Genomic DNA, 16,945 nt, shown 5'->3' with positions numbered 1-16,945 from the left:
TTTTTTTTTTTTTTTTTCTGTGTAATTTGTAGAGAGGGACAGAAATTCACATCTCCCAAGACACGAGCATTTAATTTTAATAATAAATGATGAAACGTTTGCACATATTTTTGCAATCCCATGATAAAACAACAAACATTGTGATTTTTGTAACACTCAGAAACACATTTCTCTGTGTTTTTTTTGTTTGGTTTGGTTTCATCTTTCTATCTTGTTCTGCTTCATCTCCACCTTCCCTTCTTTGATTCACATATTCCAAAAAGGCACACACAACACACAATTCAGATGGAGTACCTCTACCTCTCTTGCAGAGCCCAATCCGCAGTTTCAACCTCCGATTCGGTGTCTTCTTCCAAACCCACCAAAGATAAAGAGAAGGAGAAAACCAGCAGCAGCATCAAGATCCAAGAGTTTCACTACAGTGACCTCGAAGCTGCCACCAATGGCTTCTCCGACCGCAAGCTCCTCGGCAAAGGGAGCCACGGCTATGTCTACAAGGCGGTGGTTCACGGCCGTCCCGTCGCGGTCAAGCGTCCGTCGCGCTCGCACCATCACGGGGTGGTTCCTCGCCCTGTGTCTTCCTCCGCGCCGCTGGAGATCACCAACGAGGTGGACAACGAGATCGACATCTTGTCGAAAATCCAGAGCCCCAGGTTGGTGAATTTGGTGGGTTTCACGAACGATTCAAGAGACAGGCTTTTGGTGGTGGAGTTCATGAGCAATGGCACCCTTTACGATGTTCTTCATTCCTCTCCCAGAACTCCCAATTGGGGTAGGAGGATTCGTTTGGTTCTGCAAACTGCAAAAGCCATTGACACTCTTCACTCCTCCACCCCTCCTGTGATTCACCGTGACATAAAATCTGCCAACGTTCTCATCGACCGCAGCTACAATGCCAGATTGGGTGATTTTGGTTTGGCTTTGAGAGGCCATGTTGATGACTACAGACTCAGGTCCACTCCCCCTGCAGGCACCATGGGCTATCTTGACCCTTGTTATGTCACCCCTGATAATTTGAGCACCAAAACTGATGTTTTCAGCTTTGGGATTTTGCTGTTGGAGATTATAAGCGGAAGGAAAGCCATTGATATCACCTATTCACCACCTTCCATTGTGGATTGGGCTATTCCTCTCATCAAGAAAGGGAAGTTGTTGGGTGTTTATGATCCCAGAATTGCACCTCCCAAGGATCCTGTTGTGAGGAAGCAGTTGGCTGTGATTGCTGCCAAGTGTGTGAGGTCTTGCAGGGAGAGGAGACCTTCCATGAAGGAGGTTGTTACTTGGCTCTGTGGGCTGTGTAAGCTGGTGCCTCTTCATTCGTGGAATGGTTTCAACAACCCTTGCATGATGGTTGAGACTGTGGGGCGCCCTGTTGAAGCAAGAAATGGTCAATTCAGTTCCAGGCTTGTGGAGGAGGGAAATTTTGATGCTTTGGATGCGAGGTTGTCCAAGTCTGCAATGAGGTATTCCCGGAGGGTGTATTCTGATTTGGGGTTCAGCAGCAACTTGATGGACTTGATGGCTACCACTGAGGAGCCTGAATTTCTGAGAGATGCTGATGGGGTGGAGCATGGTTCTAAATCTGCTGAACAAGTTTCTAGCTCCAGGTTTGGCAGTGGAAGATATTCCATAAGAGGGAGGAACCTGTACCGGCCATGTGGCAGTGACAAGGATGCCTTTGGCTTGAGTAAAGGCCAGATTGTTGTAGGTCAGAGGGAGACCACTTCAACACATGAAGGTGTTTCTGGTTCAAATTCGAAGAATTTGAACTCTCTGGCTGTTGCTGAGGTTGTCTAGTTAATTAACTGCTTAAACATTTGATTGGAGTGGCTTGTGAGCTTTTCTTGCTTGCAAATTGTGTAGATTGTTGTTAGTTCATTACTTGTGGATTTCAGAAATGATCTCTTAATTTTTAGTAGGTTTTTGGCCCCTTAACCTGGTTCAAAAAGCTTTGCCAAAGGTTTTGTTTCCTCCTCATGAACAAAATGCAAAAGCCAATGTATGAATGATTCAGGAACACATGACTGCTGTTGTGTTACATTACAGATACATGAAGCTGCTGCTGAAAAATTGTAAAAACTGTGCCATTGCTTGTTGGTTGAATAACCTGTTTGTATGCAGCAGCTCAAATAAATTTTCAATACCAGCACTTGTGTGGTCCTTTTTTGCAATTCTTTTACCAGCTTTTGGTTTTTTATCTGTCAACTTCTGGGCTTATTTCAAGTAAGATTTTGAATCATGGCCTCTTGTATTATGCTGTATTTATTACCTTATCATTCTTTTATTCTTTCTTCATCCTCCCATGGCATCACCAAAATCTTTCAGCAGTCGTTATCTCATCTGTTTTTGAACAAGGTTTCAATAAATCAATTACAAGATGCAATTAAGAATTACCCTATTGCGTGTTAAAGGCATGCTAGCAAGAAAGAGATTTCTTGGCAAGTAGTTAAATTTGCATTGAAGTTGCACTGTATTTTAATCAAGCAAATATCATTAACCTTGCCCAAAGTTTGGTTTCAGAAAATTGTGGCGTAGATTAATATGGTAGTTTGGCATATAAAGATAATTTGAAGAAAACAAAGAGAAAGGGACAAAAGATTAAGGTCTCTGCTTCCATGAGTGGTGGTGTCTAATGGGTCCCACCCGATAGCAAAGTTTGGGTTCGTCATGTTGTGATCACTCTGCAAGGAATTTGCATTATCACAAAATTGCAACTGCTTAGGTAACACTAACAGAGACAGCTACGTTGCAGTAAGTGGGAATATTGAAGTTTCCGGTTCCTTTTCTCAGCAGTACAACTTCTATGTCTGTTACTCTGTTCCTATTTCACATGCAACTCTTTTTAGTTTTAGGAGACTACTAAGAATTTAAATTTAAGTATAAAGTGAATTTCATCTACTTATACTATAAAATATCTTAATCTTTAGTGAATCTAAGATCTTTAACATATTTTCTGATGCTGAGATTGTCAACTCGTGCGTGAGATTATATATTTATAAGTGATCTGATGCTGAGATTGTCAACTCGTGCGTGAGATTATATATTTATAAGTGATCTGATAACGCTTTGATAGCTAGTGACTTGATAAGTCTAACAAACTTTCATTAGGATAAACTACACTATCATAACATATTAAGAAGTGAACTTTAGGTCTATCACGAAAACTTATACTATGAAATATCCTAATTTACAGTTGTCGAAGTGAGATCTTCAATATAGAAGTGAGATCTTCAATATAGACTAACAAAATTATGTTTTGTCTGTTATTTTTTTTACTTATAGATAATTTGTTCAATATTGAATTTACCATTAATTTGGTATTTTATTCTACCAATAGTTTAGTTTGAAATACATCATAATTCACTAAACTTTACAAAATAGCTGCACTTTCACTTGTATACTTAAAAAATCTTGCTTTCTGTAATACAATTTTAAGAGTATGTTATGACCAGCCACAAAGAGGGGTATATGACAAACACAGTGAGGTTTTGGGTTATTGTTGTGAGGCTTCTGTTTGTTGAAAATGTTTTTAAAATAAAACTTTTATATTTTAATTGTCAAAGTTTACTCTTTGCTGTTGGGTAGTGAGGCCCGGTGGTTGGAAACAAATCAAATCAAATGAAATAAAGTGAAGTTATGTTCCTTAATAATAATATTATTATTATATTTAAGATCAATCAGCAATGCATTTGCATTGCATGAGTAGGTGTGGTGGTGGTAACCCTAACCCACGTTTGATTCTCAAATTAACAATCATTCATACAAAGCCCTCCCTTTTGTTTTTTTAAGCCTTCTTCTATGTTGGTTTATACCAATCATTGCAATTGCCAAACACAACCTTTCATCATGAATCTTAACACTCACTCCATATCCATCCATCTATTTCTTCAATAACAGATATCAAATTTTTTATCGATAAAATAGTATGAGACACTTAGAGGTCTTTCAACCTCTGAGAGAATGTCCAACAAACACTACAAGAAAATCATTAAATGGAACCAAATTTTAGAAAAAAAAAATATTAGTCACTATATTAACTAAATTACACATACTATTATATACTATTATAAGATATAATAAAGACAAATAAGAGAGAAAAAGAATGACAAAGGACATGAGAATGAATATCTATTTTATTTTTCAATTAAAATCAAAATAAATTGTCTAAATATATATAAACAATACACTCATTCTAGGTCTAGCTAAAAAGAGAGAATGAAAAATAAAGAGTCAATCAATAAATAGCAGAATCAGAACAAACAAAATAAAGGTTATACACTTCTATAAAGAAAAATAACTAAAAATTACAAAAGACACAATTAATATTAGCATCTTTCAATAACTCGTGTATTCATTTCCTTTAATACATACCAATAAAAAATAACTAACTTTGTTAATTTTGAATTTGGATTTTTTTTTCCCTAAGTTCAAGTGTACACAAAATATCCCTTTCATAGATTGAAAACAACAGTTCATACCTTTTTTATGACCCTGAGAGGAATTTTGAGGTTTAGTGTTAATTAAACTTAAGTTGTTCTGTGGGAGCTGAAGATAATAATAACCAAGTTGAATTGGTGTTACCCAAGAAAATGACTACACAGACACCAAATTATCCTCATTGGTGCAGGCAAAATGGTTTAGTGCAGACAATGGAATCCACTGTGAAGACAAATAAGATTAGGTTGTATAAAGTGTTGCTTCATTATCCAAGAAATGAGAAGAATGTGACTGTCTTTTACCGTTTAACTCTTAGCTACAAACAGGTAAGAAAATAGATATTCCCTTTCCTTATCTTAAGGCTTTACAGCTCACAAACTTGCTTATATTTCTCTTTACATGTCTTGTACTTATCTTCTGAGATGGATGTGGAATAAGTATAATACATAGTTCACTCAACATCCCTTATTACAAGTAATATCCCTTATTACAAGTAATTTCTAAGCCAATGCATAAGTTGCAATTACCCCAAATCTTTGGAAATTTATTAGAGGGATTGTGTTTGTTTGAGATAGGGCTTATAATTTAGCTTATTTTAGTAAAATTTTCTTCCATCTCCATATCTTCCGCTTACATCTCTATGTTTGAAAAATCGATTTTAAATAATTATAAATAAAGTACAATTTCGTTTTTTTAAATAATTTTAGTTGTACTCTCATACCTTTCTTCCTCTTAATTGTGACATTTCCATTCTTCTGCATCTGCAACGTTGAAAGAACAATTTTATTATTTGAACGTGTAAGAGAATTGACAAAAATATCTATTTTATTCAATGTTTTCACTCCATTTTTGCACCCCATTGGTTTTTTTTTTCTCTTGAATATTGTAGCTTAAAAAAATGCACAAAAATAAAACTACAACCAGTAAAAATACTACAAAACTTACCTCAATTACCAACATTCTTTACCGTCACTATCATCTACTATAAGCAACTACTACCATTTCAATAAATAAAAATACCACATTCTTCATTCACTACAAGACAATCATGAAATATAAACAAATTTTTAGAGACCAAATAATTAGTTGCAATAGTAACTAAATTAGAAACTATTTTAGAAACTAAAAAAAATTGGTTTCTAAATTAATTTATATTATTGTTAAATAGTTTCTAAATTGGTATTTAATTAACAACCAATGTTTTTGCTACCAAATTTAGAAACGAAATAATTGGTAGTTAAAATCTTGGTTGCTAATTAGATATCAATTTAAAAATATTTAACAATAATATAAATTAATTTAGAAACCAATGTTTTTTTTAGTTTTTAAAATGATCTCTAATTTAGTTACTATTGCAACTAATTATTTTGGTATCTAAAAATTGATTTTTATTTCATGATTTTCTTGCAGTGATTATTATACTTAAAAAAAAATTATTAAAATTAAAAATATATATAGAAATAGAGAAATAAGGTATGGGTTGTTGAGTGAGAGAATTACCTTAGTATATTTTTTTCCTTTTACCCTTTTAAAAAGAATTATAATATATTAACACCTATATTTTTTATATAAGCAGTTATAACTCAATATTATTATTTTAATATTTTTTATATCATTTTATTATAAATTTATCTTTTATTATATATATTTAAATACATCAAATCAAAATGGTATATAACTCTCCAAAGCATCATTTCTCTTTTTGAAAAACTTTACTCCTAGGACTAATAAACCTCCCTCTCTCTTTTTTTCCTGCGAGGGAAAAGGGTAATGATCAGTGTATGGAAGCTTGGTTCTGCAAAGGTCGAAAACACAAAGTCAAAAAGTTCCAAGAATTTCATCAAGAGACACTCCTTTTCTGTCTGTACGTAACTTCCAATCAGAATCCTTATACCACTCTTCATAGAGGAAAAAGAAGACTAGTCAATTATTTTTTTTTTATCAATTTTATATTACGTAAATAAACTATGATGCATTCATTACACACTAAAAATTTAAAAATATACAATAATATATATATTTCATGTACAATAATAAATTAAAATAATTTTTTAAAATGTAGAAAGAGATATTTGAAATTAAACAAATAGATATTTGAAAAAACCAATGTTTTTCCTTAATGTCACACAACAAGCAAATCATAAAAATAAATAAATTTCAAACACAATCAAATTATGGAAGAGACAACTTTGAAATCATAAAAGAAACAAACACAACAATAGACAAAACAATTCCTTTTAATTTTATGTAATAAAAATATATATTTCAAAATTATGAAAAAGACAACTTTGAAATCATAAAAGACACAAACACAACAATAGACAAAACAATTCCTTTTAATTTTATGTAATAAATAATATATTTAAAAATAATTGATGAGAAATAGATTTATTATTATCCTATTCCGTTTTATCTCGATTCATCGTTTGCTCGTTGTAGTAAAATAAGTTAAATTTTTTGACTCCACCTCTCCAAAAAAAAATAAAGTAGTGGGTTGACTCATCAAATTTTTTAAATTTTATATTTTTAAAATTAATTTAATATATATATTAATTAAAAAACATTTAATCATATAAATATTTTCTAAATTTTTTATTAGATAAACTAAAATAATTATTGTATTTCTATATTAAATTATTTTATTATAATTAATAATATATATCTGGATTATTCAAAACTCATGATACCTAAAAGAGGTAGTGATGTGACTCGGTGACATCATAAATAACTGTGATTATTATAATTTTTTGTTACAACTTTCAGATGAATTAATGATCCCGCGCAAACTGTTGTAACACCTAAATTCTGTTGTCAACATTAAATACTTCATATAATGAAAAGATTTTCTTTAACAAATAATACTTCATAATGAAAAGATTTTCTTTAACAAATAATACTTCATAATCAAAAGATTTTCTTTAACAAATAATACTTCATAATGAAAAGATCTTCTTTAATAAATAATAGTTCATAATTTAATAAATAATAGTTCGTAATTTAATAAATAATAGTTCATAATGAAAAGATTTTCTTGAAGAAATAGAAAGAAAATAATTGAATAAAAAAAAAGAAAAAATAGAAATAGGAAAAATGAAAAATGGAGAGTGGTTGGTAAGTGTGAGGGGTCGGAAGCGGAGAAAGGGAAGACTATAAATACAAAGAGGAAGCAAAGCATGCGATGATTGGAAAAGAAAGGCATCCGAAGAAGCACAAAACAGACGCACGCGGAAAGAGAGAGAGAGAGGATCGAGCCTTCCATTCCGCGGTGCCCTCGGATCGGAATAACAGTTTCGTTCGCATTTCTATTCCCTCTCTTCCTCATTCTCCAATCCTCTCTTCTTCTTCTTTCTCTCCATTTCCAATTTCATGTGCTGTCTCTTTCTTTCAATTTTCTACGCTAATTTCTCTGGAATTGAAAGAAGAAGAAGAAGAAGAAGAAGAAGATGAGCGTTATTTCTCGGAACATCTGGCCGGTTTGCGGCAGCCTCTGCTGCTTTTGCCCCGCCCTGCGCGAACGCTCCCGCCATCCTATCAAGCGTTACAAGAAGTTTCTCGCCGACATTTTCCCCCGCACTCCGGTACCTATCAATTCGATTCAATTTCTCATTCATTCATTCATTCATTCATCAAATTGCTCATGATTCCAGGGCGAGGAACCGAATGAGCGTATGATCGGCAAGTTATGTGAATACGCCGCAAGGAATCCTCTCCGCGTCCCTAAGGCCTCTATTTCTTCTCTTTTTCCTTCTAATTCTTGTGTATCTATCTATTTTATATATATATATATATATATATATATATATATATATATGTATAATAAATAACTGCATGTTTTCGTTTGTTTCAGATAACGAGCTATCTGGAGCAGAGGTGTTATAGGGAGTTGAGAACGGAAAACTACCAATCCGTCAAAGTTGTTATATTGATTTATAGGAAGTTGTTGATTTCTTGCAAAGACCAGATGTGAGTGAACTAGTTGAGGAGCTTTCGATTAAATGACGCTGTATATGTTCTTTGTATCTGCATGTTGTATAGCCTCTCTTGTGTAGTATGAAAATAGCTTCCTGAGGAAAGAGGACAATCTCATATTCGCCTTCTTACTTCAGGCCTTTGTTTGCGAGTAGCTTGCTTGGCATCATACAGATTCTTCTTGATCAATCACGGCATGACGAAGTGCAGATTTTAGGTTGCCAGACTTTGTTTGACTTTGTGAACAATCAGGTGGGGGATTTTTGGTAGGTTTGCTATTTACGAGTTTGAAGTACGTACAACGATTGAAGTTTTTTAGTGCGGATGCTTCAAATGCATGGGATTTCTTGTTTGTGCAGAAGGATGGTACTTATATGTTCAATTTAGATGCGTTTATTGTAAAACTCTGCAATCTAGCTCAAGAAACTGGCGATGATGATTTCAAAATACAACAGTTACGTGCTGCTGGCCTTCAAGTCCTTTCGTCAATGGTAATTAGAATGTTACTCGGACATATGCTGCTTACTGTTGTGTGCTCCTTTCATTGCTGATTCATTTTTCAACACGCCAAACATGATAAAGTTATCAAGGAAGAGGTGATGCAGCGCTGAAGTGAAACTGATACAACTGGTTTCATGTTTTACAGGTTTGGTTCATGGGAGAATTTACTCATATCTCTGTGGAATTTGACAATGTAAGTTAGCAGTATGTTTACTTGACAATGTAAGGAATTTTCCCTTACTCTTTTGATCAATTTAATTATGCTAGTTCTGATTGTTTAACACGTAACAAATTGACTCTATGAGTGAAAATCACCTCTATTGACTGAAATCATTTGTCATATGAATTTGGCTTTCTCATAGACCATAGTTTGTAACCCCCCTGGAATAATAGTTCCATTGGGTTATTTGTCTTACATTTCAGTATGCATCTTGCATTTGACAGATTTACGCGTCTCTTGTTACCTCAGGTTGTTTCCGTTGTTTTAGAAAATTATGGGGATGTCCAACAAGAGTCTCAAAATGAGAACGCAATGAGGCTTTATTCTTGGAGAACGATAGTGAATGACAAAGGAGAACTTAACGTGCCTGTGTAACTGCACTTCTTATCATAATTGCATATGTTTTGAGTTGCTCAGCAGTTTTAAATCACTATTAACTACTTTTTCTCCTCCTCCACAGGGATGATGCCCAGAAACCAGGATTTTGGTCACGGATTTGCGTACAAAATATGGCAAAGTTAGCTAAGGAGGGTACAACAGTCCGACGTGTTCTGGAGTCCTTGTTCCGCTATTTTGATACTGCCAATCTCTGGTCTCCGGAACATGGCCTTGCTCTTGCGGTTCTGCTTAACATGCAGTCTATAATTGAAAATTCTGGTATTTATTTTCTTGTGTGCTTTAACATTAGCTTTTTTTATCTGAATTTCTTTTCCCTATTTTAACAATTTTGTAATCGGTTTTATTGTAATTTACAGGACAAAATACACACTTGTTACTGTCCATTTTAGTCAAGCACCTTGATCACAAGAATGTCTTAAAGAATCCTAATATGCAACTTGACATAGTTGGGGTTATTACCCATCTTGCCCAACAAACAAGGGTTCAACAGTCTGTGGCTATAATTGGTGCATTGAGTGATATGATGAGACACCTGCGGAAAAGCATACATTGCTCTCTTGATGATTCAAAATTGGGGTCTGAAATAATACAATGGAACCAAAAATACCGAACGGAAGTAGATGAATGCCTCGTACAACTAACAATTAAGGTGAAAATAAACTCCCTACTACCCAAGATGATTTTAATTGAGAGTGTAACAAATTAGATTAACATATAGAGATCTGTATGCACACTTGGATGTGAAACGTCCACTTTTTTTTATTTTGAATGATCTAATGTTCTTTTGTGCTTACTGGCTATAATGTTATGCAGATTGCAGATGCAGGTCCTATTCTTGATACCATGGCCGTGTTGTTGGAAAACATGTCTAATATTACTGTTATGGCCAGAACCTTGATTGCTGCAGTTTATAGAACTGCTCAAATAGTTGCTTCAATACCAAATTTATCATATCAGAACAAGGCAAGATCAGTTAAATTGCTTTATTGGCTATGATTGTAATATTTCCTTTCTTCTTTCTGACTTTTCTTCATTCTTTTATGTTTGTCTGCAAATTTGGAACTCTACCCTATAGTCATTCCCTGAGGCATTATTTCATCAGTTACTTCTGGCAATGGTCCATGCAGACCATGAAACCAGGGTGGGTGCACACCGCGTATTTTCTGTTGTTCTCGTGCCATCTTCAGTTTGTCCTCAACCCTCCTCTTCAGAGTTCCCTACAACAAAGTCATCTGATATTCAAAGAATGCTCTCAAGAAATGTCTCTGTGTTTTCTTCTTCAGCTGCACTATTTGAGAAATTGGAGAGGAAGCAAAATTTATTGTCAGAAGATAGTAATACAGATGCCAAGGTCAATGATAACTCCATTTTGAACAGATTGAAGTCAACTTATAGCCGGACTGCTAGTTCGAGAAAATCTTCTCTGGCCAGTGTAGAATATATGGATAACAGGAACTCAAAGGGTAGTAGTAATTCTTCTGTGATGAATAGATTGAAGTCTAGTTACAGCCGTGCTACCAGTATGAGGAAGTCGCAAGTAAACACAACTGTGGAGGAAAATACTACAAATACTTCTACCAAACATGTATATACTTGCACTTTTTCATTTTTAAATTTCTGTAATAGTGAAAGTATTCCCGTGTGAAACACCACCAGACGCCACTACTATTCTTATGACTACTATGTCGCAGGTATTACCCATTCGATTGAGTAGTCATCAGATTACCCTTTTGTTATCATCAATCTGGGCCCAGTCTGTATATTCCCAAAATACGCCTGAAAATTTTGAGGCGATTGCTCATACCTACAGCCTTCTGCTGCTAGTTGCTCGGAGTAAGGTAACATGCTCACTTTTGTCATTTTAATATCTATAAATAGATTATAAACAAAAATGTTGATATCAATTTACTTTGCTTAGTCAACACTTTGTTTGGTGTTTTATATATATCTTGCTCAAACCAATTTGTGATGACAAACGAAGCTGAACGTAACGTGCCACATATTTTTGACACATTTTTCGCTTCCTATGAATGATGAGAAAAATTAATATAATTGGCAAGAACAATATCTTGACATATTACCTTCTAATAAATACAATTTTAGAAGCTTGATTGGAAAAAAGGCTAAGTGACTAACTAAAACATGATTATAATAAATATTAAATACAAATAATTCTAGTTAAGTTATAAAATATTTGTTCTAATAAAGATTTATGTGTACGGCATTTTGAAAACATTCACCAGTAAGTAACCATGAATACTGTGCATCAAATGTTCTTTATTATGTGGTGCCGACTAATTACCTCAATATCCATGGTGTATATTACTCCATTTCTTTTCAGTGTGGTGGTTAATTGTTACCAACAGTGTGTGATAAAATAGCTGTGGTGTGGTCCGAAGCAACATACTTGATATTTGGAAGTTAAATTTGAATACATATTAAGTTTACTGAGTGGTCGCTTTTAGTTATTACTTTATTTATCTTTTTATGATTGGTAACTGACTGCATCTCATGTAGAGAATTATTTGATGAAGTAATTTATTAGTCCAAGAACTTCAATTAAATTTTCGAAGTTGAATTATATTGCTCTTAATGTTCTAATAAGTTCTGGTATTGGCCATGGAAGTATTTCTACACCTTTATTGCTGTTCAGATGTTTTTATCATTGCTTCACAATCAAGTCTGTAATCATTATGGGATTTTAGTTCTGTAATTGAATATTCTTTGAAGTTTTTAAGGCACAAGTTATCTTTTAAAAGTAGCTTTTATTTTATCCTCATATCGTGTAAATTCTATCTCCTGCAGAATTCATCTCATGAAGCTCTAACTCAAAGTTTTCAGTTGGCTTTTTCCTTGAGGAACATTTCTCTCAATGATAATGGTAGAGTCTTGATTCCCATATTATTTGATGTGTGTATGTTACTAGTTTGCATATAAGAACGAGAACCTCAATATGATCAATGTATGGCATAGATGGATATTTTAGAATCTTGTTATTTCTTTCCAAACTTCCCTTCTGAAAGGTTTGGTACTCGAGATTGGAGAGACCATTCCTGCCTCTACTATGCAGGGATGGCATTTTCTTAAATTGTCATCTAGAGAAGACGTAACAATTCCATTTCAATAGTTGATTCTGCAAAGACGTGGATGACTTTTCCATCCTTGTGAGGTGGGAATGATCATTCCTTTCATGTATGAATGAATTAGTGCTTGTTTTATGATTCCGTTCTAGATTGATTCCAAATACATGGAACATTCTCTCAGTAATATATATATAAATTCGCATGCTTATTAAACTCATCTCTGGCTTTTCCTAATTGAACCAATAATACAAACTCTGAATTTTTGTCTCACAAGCGTTTAAATATTATTATTTTAATTAAATCTTTAGGTTAAAGGGGGCATTGTTAGTAACTAAAAGTATGTTTGTCTACGCTTACTTTTCAGATCAAATATGAGGGTAAGGTCAACTAATATGGGAATAAATTTTCTACCAACAGTTTCTCCATTTTCATTTCAATCTAATCAAAAGAGAACTCTCTTTTTTGAATTGATGATTATCCAGTGATTACTTCAAATTTCTCTTCTTTTAAACATGTACCTGACTGGAATAGTTTTATGGCTAGAAGGGTGATTTGATGCTGATTAGTATTTTGCAATTATTGGGTGGAAGCCATAAACATTTATTTGGATTCCTATGCAATGTCGCCTATCTTGGACTTTAAAGTGGCTGACCAGAAAAAAATTAAAATAAGCATGGCAGTCTTCTGTGATGTATAGAATTACTGAGATCATTTCTTACATACTCAACCAAATCGAACTTGAGAGGTTATAGCGTGTACTTTTTTTGTTGAATATGTTTTTATATTCGGTTTATTTTATTCTTTTTTCTATATTGCTTTCGGACAAAATGGATTAAAGTTGCAAGGTGTTGTTAAGGTGCCTAGTTTTGAAACACTTATTTTTTCCAGTAAAACTGCAACCATCTCGCCGCAGATCTCTCTTTACACTAGCAACAGCCATGATTGTCTTCACCTCCAAGGCCTACAACATCCTCTCTCTCATTTCTATTGCTAAATCGACATTGACTGATAAAACAGTATGTATATGTTGTTCCATACAAAGTTTTTCATTTAAGTTGTTATAGTTTCCTTACTATCCCTACTTTCTCTTATTGCTTTCTAATGCGTTGATTATTTACTCAATTGAATATGCTATCTATTTCCTTTTTTTGGTGATCAATTGCTATTTGTTTTATCTCTTAGAATTTTTGTGCTTTTAGATGGATCCATTCCTGCAGCTGGTTAGTGATTGCAAGTTACAAGCAGTTGCTGATGCAGTCAGGAAGCCAAGTAGAGCTTATGGATCAAAAGAGGACGATGAGGAAGCTTTGAAGTCACTTTCAGCCATAAAGTTAACTGAGAGCCAGTCTAAAGAATCATTTTCTACCATGATTGTGCAGAGTCTTGGAATATCGTTTAATGTAATGACTAAATATGATATATTGCTGCATCAGCTTATCATAACCAGTGAACTAAGTGTGAGTCCTTTCTATGTAGGAATCATCCATCCTAAAAGAACGGCTGCTCGGCGATTTTACACCTGATGATGCCTGTCCTTTGGGATGCCAGTTATCCAGTGAAACAACAGGGGATATGTACCAGTCTGGACTAAAAGATGATAAACTTCCTGATATGGTAACTTGCTCTTCTCTGCTCTTTTTTTAAGTATTTTCATTTTATTTAAACCTTCATTGCTTACTCTCAAGAAATAATGCAGGTTGACATTTCATTATTCACTATTGACGATGACATTTCACATAGTGGTTTGGAGTCCCACGCTAATCCTGATCCACAGGAGCAGTCGTCACAAAATCTAAGCCTGTTGAGTGTTGATGACATATTGGGCTCAGTAAGTTCTTCTCATTAACATATACACACTTATAACATGTTTAGTTTGAATTAAGTTCTAAGGAAAAATCACTTTTATTAAAAAAAACTCTAGATTTTGATTGATGCGAAACATAGAACAATCCAAAGGACTAATAACGTCATACCTGTGAGAGAAACTATTCCTGGCCCTGCACCTAACAAATTATGTTGAGGTTGATTTAGCTCTTGTCATAATATTGAATCTTCTATTCTCCCAAAAAAATTATAATTATGCTTTTTATATTTAAATTTAAATTCTCAAAAGTTAGAGTAATGAATTTTATTATAATGTCAATATCTAGAATTAGTATCGGTGTAACATTTAAAGTATTATTATAAAAACTAATAAATTCATCCTAAATGACAAATATAAAAGGTTTTTACAATGTTGTCTTATCCACTATTTTTTCTAATTACAAAAAATGATATTATCTGAAGGTTTCGGAGACAACACATCAAGTAGGAAGAATTTCTATTTCAACACCGTTTGACATGCCTTACAAAGAAATGGCTCACCATTGTGAGGCCCTCCTCGTGGGAAAGCAGCAGAAGATGTCCACTTTCCTGAGTACTCATTCAATACAAGGATATTCATTTAGGATCCCCACTGAATACCGCCAGGAAAAGGACGGGGTATCCTCAAACCTCCATATTCTACAGGCTTTACCTTCGGTACTTCTTTACTTCATCATTAAAATATCTGATAAACATTCCATGCTTCGTTTAGGGATCTTCAAGAATCTGCTCTCAGTCATGAAATTCTGCTAAGCACTCACCCATTTTTTGATGCAGAGTGGAAATCCATTCTTGGATTCTAACTTGGACTCTACCTCACACAATGCATTGCCTGACTCTGCTCCAAGGCCTTGTGCTACAGCATACCAGCATCAGGCTGCCTTCTTTCAACTGCCAGCCTCACGTCCGTATGATAATTTCTTGAAAGCAGCCGGTTGTTGATTCCTGGTATAGAAGATGGTGATTCTCATAGTTGAGCTTCTTGGTAACACTTTCCTCACATTAGTTGATACAGAAGAAGATGCTCGGAAAAGTTGCACTGCCTGCTTTCAATCAGTATTTATGGTTGGATCAGTGTTTTTTAGGGCAACAATTATCAATCAAACTGTTCATTGAGTTATATATCTTTTCCTTGATTTGCTTCCAGCAAGGAGGCGTGTCTTTTATTGGCGTCCTTGCAAATTTTTCAGAGATGTTTTTATGTGCATAGGTTACCGCTCTTGCAAATCTGTACGTCTCGTTTATTCTTTTTTCTTTCCTTCCTTCATTGTTCTTTAATCTCACCATTGTTGGGGTGCGAGAATTTTGTAAAGACAACTCTTTTAGGCGGAGAATCCAGTCTGCAAATGGAAGGATTGCTATGACCTTGAACTTGATCATTCATGGCTGGTATACCACTCTTGCTCTGGTTTACGTTCCCAGTTAGAGCACGCAGAAGAAGAACTACCATAAACCGCCGGGTTAGTACAATTCAATATAAATACCATATTCAAATTCAGCACAAGGGATCCTTCTTCTTCCCAACTTACAAACCCAAACCATTTTCTTCTAGCTATCTTCACAAACTTTCCTCTTCCTCTACAATCAAAAATTAAAATAAAAATAAACTGTGTCCTAAGTCCACTTATAACCACTTACAAAAACATCTATATATTTAAATCTGTATGTGTGGGAGATGACCAAAATATCACTGTTGAGTAACTCAAGTTATTTTACTAGTTTGAGTCTGAAATATTGTCTCTCCTTTTTGTTTTTATATCATTTTGAATGAGAAAATGATATTTCACAACTTTTCAAGTTGTATATAAATTTTAATGTGATTGAATTTATAAATAAATATACATAGTAAAGGAAAATTTGTAATTAAATAATATAAAAAAATATTAAAATAATAATATTGAAGTTGTAATATGATTGTATAAATATTGTGTTTATATTTTGAATGTTCTATGCATAGTATTTTAGTGGTTTTAAAATGTCCTTTATTATTATTTTTTGTTGAGAATTAATTTTTTATAATGTTACCAAATATATAACTCCTAATTGAGAAACTTGATCATAATTCTGAAGTTGAATTTCAACTCCAAATTCAATATATCTGTTTCTTTTCATTTTCACCTGTAGGGAAAAAAAGAGGATAATTACGTTGCATGTTTTTTTTTTATAGCAAAAGATGTTGTATTTAACAATTTTAACTTTTATGCAAACGATTTAAATTGTTTTATCTCCATTAAATAAACATCTATTATTTATCAAAATTTTGAAAGATTTTTTTCCTTTTAATTAGTGGTTAGAATGTTATAAATTAAAATTAAAATACACATCTTGACTTATATTTTCTCCACTTTTTCATATAAACCTTCTAAAAAAAAATTAATTCCATCTTTTGCATATGCAATTAAAATGTTATTCTAGCATTACTTCCCTCGATTATCTTAACCAATATTTCTTATAATTTGTCTTTTTCTACTCT

General features: G+C 33.6%; 2 protein-coding genes across 2 annotated transcripts; both read left to right on the top strand.

Annotated features, from left to right (window-relative positions):
• Positions 1-105: 105 nt before the first annotated feature.
• On the top strand, positions 106-2,171 carry LOC137824265 (Protein kinase superfamily protein). The gene has a single exon (XM_068629828.2). The coding sequence runs from the start codon at positions 286-288 to the stop codon at positions 1,795-1,797; it is 1,512 nt and encodes a 503-aa protein (XP_068485929.2). The 5' UTR covers positions 106-285; the 3' UTR covers positions 1,798-2,171.
• Positions 2,172-7,605: 5,434 nt separating this feature from the next.
• LOC137819337 (protein SEMI-ROLLED LEAF 2) lies at positions 7,606-15,637 on the top strand. Its single transcript, XM_068623148.2, has 19 exons — positions 7,606-8,015; positions 8,085-8,159; positions 8,285-8,400; positions 8,544-8,658; positions 8,766-8,897; positions 9,053-9,100; positions 9,377-9,498; positions 9,588-9,784; positions 9,883-10,175; positions 10,340-10,489; positions 10,602-11,111; positions 11,218-11,364; positions 12,332-12,407; positions 13,498-13,625; positions 13,809-14,009; positions 14,086-14,223; positions 14,306-14,437; positions 14,896-15,129; positions 15,250-15,637. The coding sequence occupies exons 1-19, from the start codon at positions 7,881-7,883 to the stop codon at positions 15,412-15,414; spliced, it is 3,114 nt and encodes a 1,037-aa protein (XP_068479249.2). The 5' UTR covers positions 7,606-7,880; the 3' UTR covers positions 15,415-15,637.
• The last annotated feature ends 1,308 nt before the right edge of the window (positions 15,638-16,945 follow it).

This window comes from Phaseolus vulgaris, chromosome 11 (assembly GCF_051622355.1).
Source record: "Phaseolus vulgaris cultivar YP4 chromosome 11, ASM5162235v1, whole genome shotgun sequence".
NCBI classification, from domain to species: Eukaryota; Viridiplantae; Streptophyta; class Magnoliopsida; order Fabales; family Fabaceae; genus Phaseolus; species Phaseolus vulgaris.
Note: the sequence above shows the minus strand (reverse complement) of the source record. Positions and strands in the feature narration are given on the sequence as shown.

Bases quoted from the DNA above. Each gene is read 5' to 3' on its own strand.
- LOC137819337 (XM_068623148.2), top strand. From the start codon at position 7,881: ATGAGCGTTATTTCTCGGAACATCTGGCCGGTTTGCGGCAGCCTCTGC. The intron at 10,176-10,339 runs GTGAAAATAAAC...AATGTTATGCAG, and splicing joins TCGTACAACTAACAATTAAG to ATTGCAGATGCAGGTCCTAT. The intron at 10,490-10,601 runs GCAAGATCAGTT...TCTACCCTATAG, and splicing joins ATTTATCATATCAGAACAAG to TCATTCCCTGAGGCATTATT.
- LOC137824265 (XM_068629828.2), top strand. From the start codon at position 286: ATGGAGTACCTCTACCTCTCTTGCAGAGCCCAATCCGCAGTTTCAACC.